Raw genomic sequence first — 16,236 nt, forward strand, 5'->3', positions numbered from 1 at the left:
ACAATTATAAGTACCCTTATTTTATCACCGTAAGTTGTTCCACTAGTTTTTTTACTCATCTCTATGTCCTACTAGACTTTAAGCTCCAAGACGGCAGCTATCTCTTCTATTTTTGTTAGCACACTGTCTGACAAACAGTAGGCACTTAAGTACTTGCTGGAAAGTCAACTCAAAGTAACCTAAATACCAACAAAAGTCCACTACCTCTAAAAAATTAAATACCAATGATTTCATGAACAAGCAAAACTACTAGATCTTGCAGACTGTATTAGTGCTCTTTCAAATTTTAATATGCTTCTGAAAACTATATAAAATAAAAACAATCTTATTTGTATTTTTTATCTTTTGTTGAATCATATGACTAGCTCGAAGGAGTTTCAACAAAACTGGAGGGTATATCTGGGTTTAAATATAGGCTATAGGTCATACATGAAATTTACTTTGGAAAAGTCCTAAGTGGAAACTCAATGAGGCAGTCAACCCCCCAAGTGGCTAAAACTAAGGTACAATGAAAGAACCAAATGATCTGTGATCAAGAGAAACACAATACATTCACCAAGAAGTCACAGATACGAATGATTCAGAAAAAGCTCCCAGTGTGGACTGTTCATAGGGTTTATATCTCTAACAATGGTAATGACTCTCCCAAGCAAAAATGAATAGGTACATTATTTTTTTTTAACGTTTATTTATTTTTATTTTATTTTTTTAACGTTTTATTTATTTATTTATTTATTTAGACAGAGAGAGACAGAGCAGGAACAGGGGAGGGGCAGAGAGAGAGGGAGACACAAAATCTGAAACAGGCTCCAGGCTCTGAGCTGTCAGTACAGAGCCCGACGCGGGGCTCGAACTCACGGACCGTGAGATCATGACCTGAGCCGAAGTCGAACGCTTAAACGACCAAGCCACCCAGGCGCCCCAGGTAGGTACATTACTTTTTACAACAGATTTACCACTTTCAGATTCTAACCCAAGTATGTCTCTAGTTAAGAATTATTGCTGAAGTAACTTTTTTTTGTTTTGGTTGCTTGGGGTTTTTTAAATTATTGTTGTTGGTTTATCTTTTGACCCCCTTTATCTATTTCTCACACTCCCACCCACCCCCACCTCTAGCAACCACTAATTTGTCCTCTGTATCTAGAAGCTGATTTTGGTATTAAGATTCCACATATAAAAGAGAGAATAAGCTATGTGTCTCTAACTTATCTCACTTAAGCATAATACCCTCAAGGTCTATCTATGCTGTCACAAAAGTCAAGATTACAATCTATTTTATGGCTGAAAAATATTCCATTGTTTGTATATACCACAGTTTCTTTATCCATTCATCCATCAATGAACACTTAGGTTGTTTGCATATCTTGGCTATTGTAAGTAATGCTTCAATGAACATGAGAATGCATATATCTTTTCAAGTTACTGTTTTCATTTTCTTCAATAAATAGCTGGAAGTAGGACTGCTAGTTCATACAGTAGTTCTATTTTTAATTTTTTGAGGAATTTCCATGCTGTTTTCCCTAGTGGTGACATCAATTACATTCCCACCAAGGATGCATAAAGGTTCCTTTTGCTCCACATCCTTGCCCACACTTTCTGTCTTTTTGATACAAGCCATTTTAACTTGTGTGTGGCGAATCTCATTGTGTAAGTGGTGAGATCTCATTGTGTAAGTTTTAACAGTGGGGAAGATTTTCAAATCCTTCAGGACTGTTAAAGCAGCGAAAGAATTAAAAGTTACTGATTTAAAAACTTTGTTTTCAAATTACAATACTGAGGGGCACCTGGGTGGTCCAATCAGTTAAGAGTCTAACTCTTGGTTTCGCCTCAGATCGTGATCTCACAGTTCCATGGGTTCAAGCCCCGCATCAGGCTCTGTGCTGATAGTGTGGAGCCCATGGGATTCTCTCTCTCTCTCTCTCTCTCTCTCTCTCTCTCCCTCTCTCCCTCCCTCCCTCTCCCTCTCCCTCTCCCTCTCCCTCTCTGCCCCTCCCTTGCTCACATTGTCTCTCAAAAATAAATTTAAAAAAAATTTTTTAAATCAAAATTACAATACTGAAAAACAAGAGTCATTTTCATCAAAATTAATTAATTAATTAATTAATATATAAGCAAGAAAACATTCTTACCACAGGTGCTGCATTTGGAGCTGGTCGCTGTTCAGGAGCACGTCCTTCTTCTCTGGCTTTTACAGACTGAAGAATTGCAAAAATATTCTTGGAAAAATTCTAAAATATAAATGGATTTTAATTAGCCCACTTAAAATTAAATAGTCAAAGAGAGTAAGTTTATTTAATAAATAACTTCAGACTGTTTTCTTCCTATCAGTTCTTCCCTACTACATCATTCTGAAGTGTTTTTTAGTATATACATAAATAAAAATCAAACTACTACTACTACTAAAAAACTGATCCAAAAACCAAATACTATAAACACAGCTTATTATTTTTATTTTACTTAAACTGTTTCATTGGCTATAAATATATTCATATTCTGCCTCTCTTGAAATATGTAGCCAGGAAAAAAGTTAACACTGAAGTAAAAATGATAGATATATTATCAAAAGAGGCTTCTTAATTCTTAAAGAAATCAACTACTATCTCTTCTTCTAGATATGATAAACTCCAGTACTAATTTATATGAGATGTTGCTACAATTTATATGAGATGTGGAAAGTTTTGAAATACTGTTAGGAGTCAATGCACACTTTTCAAAGATTTTTTTTTTTTTTTTTTTTTTTAAGAGGGAGAAAGACAGCACACATGAGCAGAGGAGAGAGGCAGAGGAAGAGAAAGAAAGAATCTTAAGCAGATGCCATGCTCAACCTGGAGCCCAACGCAGGGCTCAATCCCACAATCCTGGGATCATGACCTGAGCCGACATCAAGAGTCAGCTGCTCAACCAACTGAGCCACATAGGCGCCCCTAAAAGATCTGTAAAAACTTGACTCATGCAAAGATGCCAGCACTTAACCAACCACTGCTTTTTACCAGCAGTACAAAGGCCGACACAGGGACAAATGCAAATAAATTCTTAATCCTACTATGAAAGTCACTGAAAATACTTGAAAATCAAATCTCATTACTTTAAAAATAATCAAGCATTGTGTGAGAACACTTACTCCAGAAGAATCCATATTATCAGTTATTTTTGTGTAGTAGAATTATAAGTGATTATCTTCCTTTTAATGATCTCTTCCAATCAATTTTTCAACAAGGAACACTACTAATTTTTAAGTTTAAAAGTTATGTTTTTAATGGCATTATAAAATCAGGTTGCTTTATTTGGGGTGCTTGCAATAATGATATAACTATAAAGTAACATACTTATTTTTCTCATGGTACCTAGAACATTTTATTCCACATCCCTGGAATAATGAAGGTCTATCTAAAATCATAGGGCCTGGGGGTATCTGGGTGGCTCAGCTGGTTAAGCGTCTGACTCTTGATTTCAGCTCGGGTCATGATCTTATGGTTTGTGAGTTCAAGCCCTGCGTTGGGTTCGGCACTAACAGTGCAGAGCCTGCTTGGGATTCTCTCTCTCCCTCTCTGCCTCTCCCCTGCTTGCACTCTTTCTCTTCCTCTCTCTCTGCCTCTCCCCTGCTCACACTCTCTCTCCCTCTCCAAATAAACATCAAAAAATAATAGAATAAAATGAAGTCAAATCAAATCAAATCAAATCAAATCACAGGGCCTTTCAGACAGAGTACCTAAAAGATTTTTTAGTGTTTAGAAGATAAAAATGGGATACAGAAAGACTATTAGTCAAAACATTGTTTCTGGTTTCTAAAAATGTTAACACTCATAGAAACAAACTTAGCTACCAAACAATTCTTAAACCACTATTTCTTAAATTATACTCTGGTGGCAATAACACTAAATGAAATTAGAACACTAAGTTTTGAAATGATGGGAAAACCCTGCCACCTAGAGCTCAAAGAAAATTGTTCATCTCAGTTTCTTGAAAATTCAATTCCAAAAGTAAGATGGAGCATAGCACCTAAGTTTTATTCTTTTGCTAGGAGATTCAAAAATTTTGGCTACTATAATGAACATTGGTAGAACATTAGCAGGTTGTGATATTCAAATTTTAATCACATTAGGCAATGAAAATTAGTATCGGCAGATCACTTTACAGTAAATACAAAAACTGAAGTTTATTTATATTCTCAGATTTCTCTATATAATTCTAAGCTCTGGAAAATGATTCCTAATCTTGACCCCAAGTACTTTGTAAAACATGTCAAAATACAAAAGGACAAAAATTCTTTCCTTCATATATTCTTTTCAAGTAATCTGATTCATAGTAACAAGGCACAGTAAACTTATAAGGCCAGAATCCAAAATCTGCAAATAAAACCAAACCACCTAAAGCAATGTTAAAGTTTGCTTTCATTGGCAATCTCACACACTCCTGCAAACTCCCTTACTAAATCACCATTAACAACTGCACATCAGTGGAGAACTAATATTTAAGAGCAAATTGGGAGGTGAGGGAGAGAAAGACAGATGGAAATATGTAAATCAAACAGAACCAATGCACTCTTTATGGAGATCCATTAAGATACCAAATATCCAGGGCCGCCTGGGTGGCTCAGTCAATTAAGTGACTAGGACTCTTGGTTTCAGCTTAGGTCATGATCTCGCAGTCCGTGAGCTTGAGCCCTGCATCATGCTCTCTGCTGTCAGCGCAGAGCCCACTTTGGATCCTGTCTCCCTCTCTCCGCACCTCCCCCACTCATGTGTTGATGCGTGCGTGCATGCGTGTGTGTGTGTGTGAGTCTCATGCTCTCTCGCTCTTGCTCTCCCTCTCTCTCTCTCTCAAAAATAAAAAAAAACATTAAAAAAAAAAAGATACCAAATATCCGGTATCTTTCAAATTTTTATCTTTCCTTTTTTTTTTTTTAATGTTTATTTATTTTTGACAGAGAGAGAGAGAGACAGAGCATGAGTGGGGGAGGGGCAGAGAGAGAGGGAGACAGAATCCGAAGCAGGCTCCAGGCTCTGAGCGGTCAGCACAGAGCCTGACGCGGGGCTCGAACTCATGGACCGCGAGATCATGACCTGAGCTGAAGTCGGACACTCAACCGACTGAGCCACCCAGGCACCCCTCAAATTTTTATCTTTCAAAATTTAAAGTATACATCTCTGTTAACCAGAAATTTGCTTCTAGGAATTAATCCTTTTACTGTATACAAATAAATGCATAAAGGTGTATGTACGAGGATTTTTTTAATGCATTATGTGTAATCATGAAATAAGATGGAAGGAGACAAAGGAGGAAAGGAGAAGGGGGGCGGGGGGAATCCCACAATCCTAGAACCAAAAAACCAAAATAAAACCACCTAAAACCATTAATAAAGAAAAATATCGCTACACCCACACAACAAAATATGTATAAAATACACAAATAAATGACTGTTGATTCTCATAAGTTTCTACTTTGTGGGGAAAAACAATAATTATTTTAATGACCACACAGCTGGCCATCAATATTCCCTGTTCATTAGAGTAAACCAAAAACCTGATCAACAAGAAAACTGGGCTATTCTTTGGATTTACAATAGAGGAGTAAATCAAGGACTTGCACTGTGTTTCAGACATTTCATCACTTTCTTATATACTACGATGGAATAGTAACTATGGCCACTTAGAAACCTGTATTATTACTGACCTTTCAAAGATAAAACTTGAAAATTGCTCCTAATAGCAAATTTTAGACAATTGTATAACCAATCACAGATTAGATACACACACACTCACTCTAATGAATGAGTGAAATACTTTAATTACCTTTCCTGTGCTCTGTAAGATAGTTGTTCGTGTCCTCCATACTCTCTCTCTGCTGACAATATCTCGTGTCACATCCACCTCAGCGTCCACAAAACTCCTCTGTTTGAGGGCAGTTATATCATCATCTAAATCAGTCTTGATAGTAGATCTTTTCTTAGCCATAATTTTGGCTTTGATTGCAGCAATTTTTTCCACTGACATAGCTTCAGACAAAGACCTGAAAGCAATTTTTTCTTTTAAAATTTTACAGCAGGATCTTTTGAACACGTCATAAATATATTTTGTTACACTTATAAGTACCTGGTAAAAATGCCTTAAGTGGCAATAATTAAGATCTTATCTAAAACTTACATACTTGGTACTTAATAATCACGTTAAGATCTATAAAAAGTCCACGTAGAAATATTACTCAATGAGTAAATCAGTAATTTCTTAGAAGGATCAATGCAGAACAAATCTTCTCATGTGTTTAGCTCTTCCCCCCAGAAACGGTAGAACCCATTAATATAGATGCTTAACATTTTCTCAGACTTTTATTTGCCAATGCCTCTCCATCCACAGAAACTATACACACATACACAAACACATGCCACCATGCCGGGGCGGGGGTGGGGGGGGGTGGTGAGAGAAATTTCATTCTGTAAAGAATTCAAAGCTTAGCTTTTCCCTGAAATTCATTTCAAGGTTTCAAACTTACATGTCATAATGTACAACATACCCATTTTACAGGTGATGGAGGTTTTTATATGCCACATAAACATATACTCCTTATACTATCTGAAAGATTAAACCGTATTTTGCAGTTTTCTTTTTCCTTCCTTTACTTGATTTTCAAGTAACAGGCAAAACAGCAAACAGGGGCTATGGTTGGAGACTATAAGAAAAAGACTTAACACAAAGTATAAATTTCATTAAGATGATAAGTTCAGTGTCTTTTTTTACAATGTAAAATGAGAAAAAGAGTTAAAAAGGGTTTGGGTATCTTAACAGTTGACAAAATTATTATTCTAATCACAAGATGACAGTCTTGAAATACATTTAAACAACATCTGGAAAAAGGACAAGAATTCCTGCAGTTTTAAATATGGTAGTATTATATAGTACACTAGTTAGTTTATATAAAATATGAAGGTACTTTATAGCAGATGCTCAACATGCATCTAGTATTTGACTCATTTTAAATAATGCTATGCAATTTTTCCTTATGATCTAAAGCATACCAGTGTATCTGGAATCAAATGCAAATACTTTCCTAAATTATAATTAAAGTGAATTGAACTTTCAATCACTGGAGTTTTACTTCCACCTAAAATCAAGGAGCAAAGACTTGATTAACCCTCCTGCTTCGAAACAACCAGTCAAAAATACATTAAAGAGTAACTTACTAAATACCTGGTATCAAGCAGTAAGAGACCATGATCTATGACAAATGAAAACCAGAATAAGTGAGCCCTATGAATGCTGCAGTTTACACCCTTGAAAGTTTCCAGAAATGGCACAGGGAGGATAATCCAGGCAAAACTAAGTGGATTACCTGAGCTGAGAAATGGAGCTGAGAGTCCAGCAAAACCAAAGTGGCTGGAATTCAGAGGCCTAAGTACTGGAGAAGAAAGAGCTACACTGAAGTATACAATATTGCAGAATACTGATTAGCACAGGAATATGAGGAAATAAAAATTGGGTATAGAAACCAGCCAAAAGGATTAAAGGGAACAATGCCCAGAGCTCACAGAGGGTAAAGGTTAGTTCCTGTTCCCACAAGCAGAATGAAAACCTCACACCCCTGGGGCAGTAGGTACTCTGAATGATCTTGTACAGGCAATGGGTGAGGAATAATTATCTTAAGTGAAAGCTGCTCACATAACAAATCTTAAAACCAGACACAAAAGGAACAAACTATTTCCAAGTGATTTTACTATATCCCAAAACAAAACTAAAGAAAATTTAGGAAAATTCAAAAACAATTATAAATTGACACAGATGCAGGATTAGCAAAGACATTAAAATAATTATTGTAACTCGATTCTACACATTCAACAAATTAAAAAGAGACATGGAGTATATATTTAACCAACTTATAGAGATAAAAAAAATACAATGGATACAAATATATCACAAATATAATCACAGAAGAAAGTTATTAAACTATCCAAGTGAATAGAAAAAAAGAACCCAAATATGTGAAAAAACAGAAATGTTCTCAATTCAATAAAAATTATGAACAAAACATTCCCTGAAAAAGCTCGATGGGCCTCAAGCACAAAAACCATTAAGAAAACACCAAGTTATGGGACAATTAAACAGCTCAAAACCTGTAATAGAGAAAACTTTTAAAGTAGCCAGAGGAAAAAAAGACACATTTCATTAAAAAATTTAAAAATTTAAAAAACACTGATAGACTTCTCATCAACAACAATGTAATCAAGGAGACAGTGGTACATCTTTAAAGTAGAAATGGTCCTGACTTACAATTTTTCAACTTTATGTGATGCAAAAGAGATATGCATTCAGTAGAAACCATGATCCAAATTATCACTTTTTCGCAGGCTAGTGGTATGACGCTCTCTCATGATACGTGCAATGGCAGCAAGCCACAGCTCTCAGTCAGCCGTGCGATCACCATGATAAATAACTGATACTTAAAATCATTCTGTACCCATCCATCTATTCTGTTTTATACTTTCAGTACAGTATTCAATAAATTACATGAAATATTCGACACTTTATTATAAAATAGGCTTTATATTAGATGACTTTGCCCAACTGCAGGCTAATGAAAGTGGTCTAAGCATATTTAAAGTAGCCTAGGTTAAGCAATGACGTTTGGTAGGTAAGGTGTATTAAACGCATTTTGGGCTTATGACTGAGGATGTAACTCATCATAGTCAAAGATTTGTCCTTAAGAGGATATAACTTAAGAATTTTATATCCAGTCAAAATCCTTAAAAAAAAAAAAAAGGCAAAATAAAAACTTTTTTAGCAATAAAAAAGTTGAGGGGCACCTGGGTGGCTCGGTTAAGTGTCCAACTTCAGCTCAGGTCATGATCTCACGATCTGTGAGTTCAAGCCCCTGCCTGGAGCTCTGTGCTGACACACAAATCCTCTTCAGATCCTCTGTGCCCTCTCTCTCTGCCCCTCCCCCACTTGTGCACATGCACACTCTCTCAAAAACATATAAACTTATTTTAAAAAAGGTTGAAAGAATTAATCACCAGCAGGTCTACATAAGAAGAAATGTGAAAAGGAGTCTTTCAAGAATAGAAAAAAACAGGTTAAGAGGATCTGCACAAAAAAATGAAGAACAATGGAAATGGTATCTATAAATACATAATATTTTTTTCTTACTTAAATCTCTTTAAAAAAGAACTCTTTAAACAAGAACATGCATACGTCTAAGTATTTTAAGGTACCCATATGATATATGAAGTAGCCTAACACTTGCAGGTAGACTGTGATGCTATAAACCACACATAGAAAAAGTCCAAAAGCAAACACTAATAACAAAACGTAACTAGTAAGTCAACAGATATAAGAAAAAACAGAATTATAACAAATATTCATTTATTCCAAAAATAGGACAAAGAAGAGACCAATAAAAAATAAGCAAAATGAACTAAAATTAACCATATCAATAATCACACTAAGTATAAAAGATCTAAACACACAAACAAGGCACTTAAACTATAGACAGGTTAAAAGTAAAAGGATCCCAGTTTTCAGGATGAAGAGAGTTCTGGACATGGTTGCACAACAATATGAAAGTACTCAAGACTATGAACTGCACACTTTAAAACAGTTACAATGATACGGGTGCCTGGGTGGCTGAGTCAGATAAGCGTCCAACTCCTGATTTTAGCTCAGGTCATGATCTCACTATTCATGAGTTGAAGCCCTACCTACCTTGGGCTCTGCACTGTGAGCACAGAGGTTCTCTCTCTCCCCTCTGTCTCTCTGCCTTTATCCTGCTTGCTCTCTCTCTCAAAATAAATAAACTTAAAATTTTTAAAATAATAAAAATAAAAAAATAAGTTACAATGATAAATTTTATGTTATGTGTTTTTTTACCACAATTTGTTTCAGAAAGTAAAAGAATAAAGAGATATCATAAGCCAAAAAAAAGCTGGAGGAGCGTCTAGGTGAATTATAAGAGAAAGTAAATTTTTTCAACAAAAAATATTGCTAGGGATAAAGGTCATTTTATAACAATAAGAAGATTTGTTCATCAAGAGAACAGAATGCTAAACATTTACACCTAATAACAGAGCTTCAAAGTAGTCAGAGAACAAAATCTGATAGAAATGCAAGGAAAAATAGACAAATCCACAGCCAGAGAGTTCAATAATTCTATCTTGATAATAATACAAGTAAGACAAAAAATAAGGATATAGAAGACTTGATTAACACTATCAACAAAGTTGACCTTCCTGCCCATTGCAAGACACTGCAAAATAACAGCAAAATAAACATTCTTTTCAAGTGCCTACAGAAAAGACCATATTTGGGGCCAAAAAACAAGTTTTAATACTTATCAAAGGATTCAAAGTCATATAAATATAACCATACTTTGTAATAGACTGGAAATAACAAAGATCTCTAGAAAACCCCAAATATTTGGAAACTAAACACCTCATTTGCAAACAATCCATGAATCAAAGAAGAAATCACAAGGAAAATTAGAAATTTTGAACTGAATGAAAATGAAAACACAACATACCAAAATATGAGATGCCATGAAGGCAGTACTTACAGTGGAAGCTGAAGTTATTGATTTTCCTCTAAGAAACTATAAAAAATAGAGCACATTAAACCCAGAGTAAGCAAAACAAAGTAAATCATAAAGATCAGAACAGAATTGAAGAATCAAAAACAAAGAGGAAAAAAAAAAAAAACTAAAGAGGAAAATCCCAATCTGATTCTTTGAAAAGATCAATAAAATTGATCAATTTTGGTTGGACAATAAAGAAACAGAAAACACACAATTGCTAATATCAAAGAATGAAAGTGGGGACATCATTATAGATCCTAGACACCATAAAAGGAAATTATGAACAACATTACGACAATAAATTGAACAATATAGATGAAACGGACAAACTCTTTCAAAGAAACATTCAAAGGACAGAAAGAGAAAAGAGACCAGAATAAACATATAACTATTAAACTGAAGATGTAGTTGAAAATCTTATGTGAAATACATAAAAATAAAGAAAACTATAGTACAATTTTACTAATAAATTTTCCCAAATGCAGGAAGAAATAATACTAATTCTAAACAAAGTTTTCCAGAAATTGAAGAAACGGAAATACCTTCCAACTCGTTCTGAGCTGGATTATCTTGATAGGAATTATCTTGATAAGAAACAAGACCAAGACATCGTAAGAAAACTACAGACCTCATGAACATAAGTACAAAATTTCTACATAAATTTTTAAAGTATAGTTCAATGACATATAACAAAAATACATCATATCATGGTAAGCAACTAGTGAAATGATTATTAACAACATCCACCTCTTGGCATTCACACTCGTGTAATCCTCTTCCTATGTGTATGTGTGGGCTAAACCTTGCTCCTAAAAATTAAAATGCTGTACAAGTGACAGGGTGTCACTCTGAAGATTTGGCTATAAAAAACTTCTATCTTGCTTGACAGCTCTCTTCCACTCTTACTTGCTCACTCTGATGAAGCAAGATATAATACCGTGAAATATTCTATGGAGAGACCAAATGTGGCAAAGAACGAAGAGAGTCCTCTAGATAACATCTGAGGAACTGAAGTATTAGTCTAACAACCAGTAAGGAACTAAATTATGCCAACAAGCACATGAGTGTGCTTGGAAGTAGATCCTTCTCCTATCAAGCCTACACATGAGAACACAATCCTGGTCAACACCTTAATTGAAACACTGTGAGAGGCCCTAAAGCAGAGTCACTCCAAGACTCCTGACCCACAGAAAACTGTAAGACAATCAACATACTTTCTGGGGCACTTGGTTAGCACAGTCAGTTAAGCATGTGACTCTTGTTTTCAGCTCAGGTCATGATCTCATGGTTTGTGGGTCAGAGTCCCACATCAGGCTCCACGCTGACAGCGCAGGGCCTGCTTGGGATTCTCTCTCTCACTCCCTCTCTCTGTGTCCCACCCTTGCTCACTCTCAAAATAAACTTTAAAAATAAATAAACATGTGCTGTTTAAGCCACTAAGTTTCAGGTTAATTTGTTATGCAGCAAGACAATAAAACAATGAAGTAAAGGGGTGCCTGGGTGGCACAGCCGGTTAAGTGACTCTAGATCTCAGCTCAGGTAATGATCTCAGTTCGTGAGTTCAAGCCCCAAACTGGGCTCTATGCTGATGGCGCAGTGCCTGCTTGTGATTCTCTCTCTCCTTCTCTCTGCCCCTCCTCCACTTGTTCCCTCTCTCAAAATATATAAACTTAAAAAAAATTTTAAAAAAAAATGAAGTAGAATTAATCCATGAAAATGCAAACATCAAAACATTAATTTGCCATATTAACAAAAAAGAAAAACTACATGATCAATTCAGTAGAATCAGAAAAAGCATGTGACAATAGCTAACATTCCTTTCTGATACACTATCAGCAAACTAGGAACAAAAAGATACTTCCTCAACCTGCTGAAGGCTATCTAACAAAAAAACCTAAGCTAACATGCTTAATGGTGAAAGACTGCTTTCCCCTAAGATGAGGAATGAGGTAAGAATGTCTAATCTCACTGCTTCTTCAACATCAGATTAATAAGCAATTAGTGAGTCTAGCCAGTGCAATAAGACAAGAAATATAAGGCATCCAGTTTAGAAAGAAAAAGAGAAAAAAGAAAAAAATGTATTTTATATGTAGACAACATAATTATCTATGTAGAAAAATTAATGATAGCTACAAAAAAGTTACAAGAACTAATCAATGAGTTTAACATGACTGCAGGATACAAGATCCATACCCAAAAATCAACTGTATTTCTATACTAGCAGCAAATCAAGAATTGATATATTTTTAAAATATCACAATAGCACCAAAAAGTATGAAATACAACAAAAAGATGTATAAGACCTATACACTGAAAACCATGAAACATTAAAAGAAATTAAAGATCTAAATACCTTTCCATTACTAGAAGGGAAAATAAGTACATCTTATTCATAAGTCAGAAGACTCAAATTTTTAAGATAGCAATTCTCAAACTGGTCTATAGATTTAATGCAATCCCAATCAAATCCCAGGGAATTAACTCAAATTAATTCCAAAACTCATGTGGAAATGCAAAGAACCTAAAAGAGCAAAAACATCCTTGAAACAGAAAAACAAAGTTGGAAAGCTAACACTATCTGATTTTAAAACTAATGAAACAGTTTGGCACTGGCAAAAAGACAAACAGATGAACAGTATAGAATGGATCCAGAAACAACTGATTTTTTACACAAGTGCAAAGAATTAATTGGACACCAGTAACACTGAAACTACTGGGCACAACTGGCACAAAACTGAACTTCAATACCTACATCATAAAAAATGAATGAATTTTGAGCCATACTGTGCACCCCATGCAAAAAGTTTAACTAAAGGTAGATCACAGACTTAAATGTAAAACCTAGAGGTGCCTGGGTAGCTCAGTCAGTTAAGTGTCTGACTTCAGCTCAGGTCATGATCTCGCGTTTTGGGAGTTCAGGCCCTGCATCAGGCTCTGTGCTGACAGATCAGAGCCTGGAGACTGCTTCAGATCCTGTGTCTCCCTCTCTCTCTCTGCCCCGCCCCCATTCGTCGTGCTCTCTCTCAAAAATAATTTTAAAAAATAAAGTAAAAATAATAATAAATACATAAATGTAAACCCTAAAATTAAAAAAATTTCTACAAGAAAATACAAGACAGTCTTAGGTGACTTTGTTCAAGCAAAGATTCCTTAATTACAACACCAAAAGATAATTTACAAAAGAATGCACTGATAAATGAGACATCACAAAAATTAAAACAAGCTGCTTTTCAAAAGGCAGCTAGAGAATGTAAAGATAAGTCACAGACTGGGAAAAATACCTGCAAAGCCAATGTCTGAAAAAGGACTTCTATCCAGAACATACAACAAACTTACAAAACCCAATAATAAGAAAACAATCCAATCCAATAAAAAAAAAATGGACAAAAATTTGAACCTTCACTAAACATGATATAAGATGGCAAATCAAGCACACAAAAAGATGCTCGTAATTTCATTAATCATGAGGTAAGTGCAAGACAAAATCATAATGAGATATCATCTCATACCTTTTAGCATGGCTAAAATTAAAAAGCCTGATCACACCAAGTGTTGGCAAGGCTGTGAAGAAAGTAGGACTCATATATTCATGGTAGAAATGTGAAATGGTATAATCACTTTGAAAAGTCTGGTGATGTCTTAAAAAGGTAAATCTAAAACAAAACACTACATGATTCAATCATTCCTCCTCTAGGTATTTACTCAGTAAAAATGAAAACTTATGTCCATAAAAAACTTGTATACAAATGATCACAGCTTTAGCTGTAATAACCAAAAAACAGCAACAAGTAAAATGTCCATGAACAATTGCCTAGGAAAACATTGTTACACCTATACAATGGAAAAGAATAAACTACTCACCAATAATAAAGAATGAACTATTGACACATTCAGCAACATGGATGAATCTCAAAATAATTATACTAAATAAGAGGCCAGACCACCAAAGAAGTATATACTACATAACTCCATTTATACTTAACTCCAGAAAAAAATTAATCAACAGATCATTGGTTTCCTGGAGAGGGAAGGATGTAGGGACAGGTAGAAGTGTGGAATCATAAAGGTACAGAAGAAATTTATAGCAGTGATGTTACATTCATGTTCTGGATTATGATGATGGTTTCACAGATGTATACATATGTGAAAGCTTATCAACAAATATGCTTTAAATATGTGCAGCTTCCTGCTATGTTAATCATCTTTAATAAAGCTTTTAAAGATCCGCATTGAATTTTTTAGTTTGGATAGAATTTCCCAAAGCACTATATTGTGCCAAGGAAAAATTATGAAGGGATTCTAATTATAGTAAAATTCAGAGATAAACAAAATAATACCACAAGCCAAATCTAGCCATGCTAATTCTCTTATGAATTAGAGCAATCACAGACTGCTTTCCCTACCACAAGCATTAAATAGCTGCAAAAAAAACCCCCACACGACCTTCAAAGCCGAAAGTATTTAATACGTGTCACTGTACAAAAAAGTTTGTTGACCTCTGCTATAAATCAACAAGAGATCACAAAATAAATGAGTGGCTTGGTTATGGAGTAATTTTAAACAGGAAAGATCAATGTGGTAATAGTACCAAGAACAAGGCTTTCCAGAAAGCATCATTAGCTTTCAATCTCCCCTACCATAAAATAGGCTCACACATCATCTTTTAAACTTAGGGCACAGAAGCACGTAATAAATGCAAAAGGTAAAATTAACGCAGATGGCATATTAATATCTCTTTTTCCATATACACTTATACAACACTTTCTACTAAAGAAAATCTTACCTGATCTGCTCAGTCTGTACAATCCCTTCTTTGTGACCCTCCAAACGAGCAGCCAATCTTTCTTTATCAAGACGCACACACTCTTCATCCTGAAAATAATCGCTGGTTAGTGAATATTCTAAATTTTTATTTAACTTTTATTTATTTTGAGAGATAGTGCGTGCAAGTGGGGGAGGGGCAGAGAGCGAGGGGGACAGAGGTTATGAAGCAGGCTCTGTGTTGACAGGCTGACAGCAGTGAACCCAATGTGGGGCTCGAACTCTCTGTGAGATCATGACCTGAGCCGAAGTTGGATGTTCAACTGACTGAGGAACCCAGGTGGCCCTTTATTTAACTTTTAGAACAACAACAAAAAAAACTACATGTAACTTTTCTTTACATAAGTTCCTGCCTATAACTTTCTAGGCATCACTGGCCTTAAATCAACTCAACTTTAAGATTACTTTTAGTTACATAAATACAAGTTGGGGGGGGCGCCTGGGTGGCTCAGTTGGTCAAGCGACCTACTGATTTTGGTTCAACAGGTCATGATCCCAAGGTGGTGGGATCAAGCCCTGCACCAGGCTCTGTGCTGAGTGTGAAGGCCTACTTAAGATTCCCAGTCTCTCTCACTGCCCCTCTTCCCTGTTTGTAAGTTCTCTCTCTCCCTCTCTCAACTAAAATTAAGGAAAAAATAATGATAAATAAGTAAATATTAGATGACTGATTAAACTGATCACTGATTAAACTGTAGAACTGATTAAAAGCTTACCAAAGAACTTCAGCAACTTTTTTTAATGTTTATTTACTTATTTTGAAGGAAAGAGACACACAGAGAGGGCAAGTGGGGAGAGGGGTGGAGAGATGAGAGAGAATCCCAAACAGGCTCCACACTGTCAGCCTGTCAGATGGAGCCC

At 35.4% G+C, this 16,236-nt stretch overlaps 1 protein-coding gene across 2 annotated transcripts in view; it reads right to left on the reverse strand.

Annotated features, from left to right (window-relative positions):
* Window positions 1-16,236, reverse strand: part of CDC73 (cell division cycle 73) — a 137,463-nt gene that overhangs the window by 105,660 nt on the left and 15,567 nt on the right. For both annotated transcript variants that reach the window (XR_007148093.1, XM_047840234.1), the window contains exons 6-8: window positions 15,341-15,429; window positions 5,793-6,009; window positions 2,130-2,228 (exon numbers count right to left, since the gene is read on the reverse strand). Coding sequence is in view for 1 of the 2 variants with exons in the window: in XM_047840234.1 (XP_047696190.1) it covers window positions 2,130-2,228; window positions 5,793-6,009; window positions 15,341-15,429 (405 nt within the window). In the remaining variant the exon portion in view is untranslated. The remainder of the gene's footprint in view (window positions 1-2,129; window positions 2,229-5,792; window positions 6,010-15,340; window positions 15,430-16,236) is intronic.

This window comes from Prionailurus viverrinus, chromosome F1 (genome assembly GCF_022837055.1).
Source record: "Prionailurus viverrinus isolate Anna chromosome F1, UM_Priviv_1.0, whole genome shotgun sequence".
NCBI lineage: Eukaryota > Metazoa > Chordata > Mammalia > Carnivora > Felidae > Prionailurus > Prionailurus viverrinus.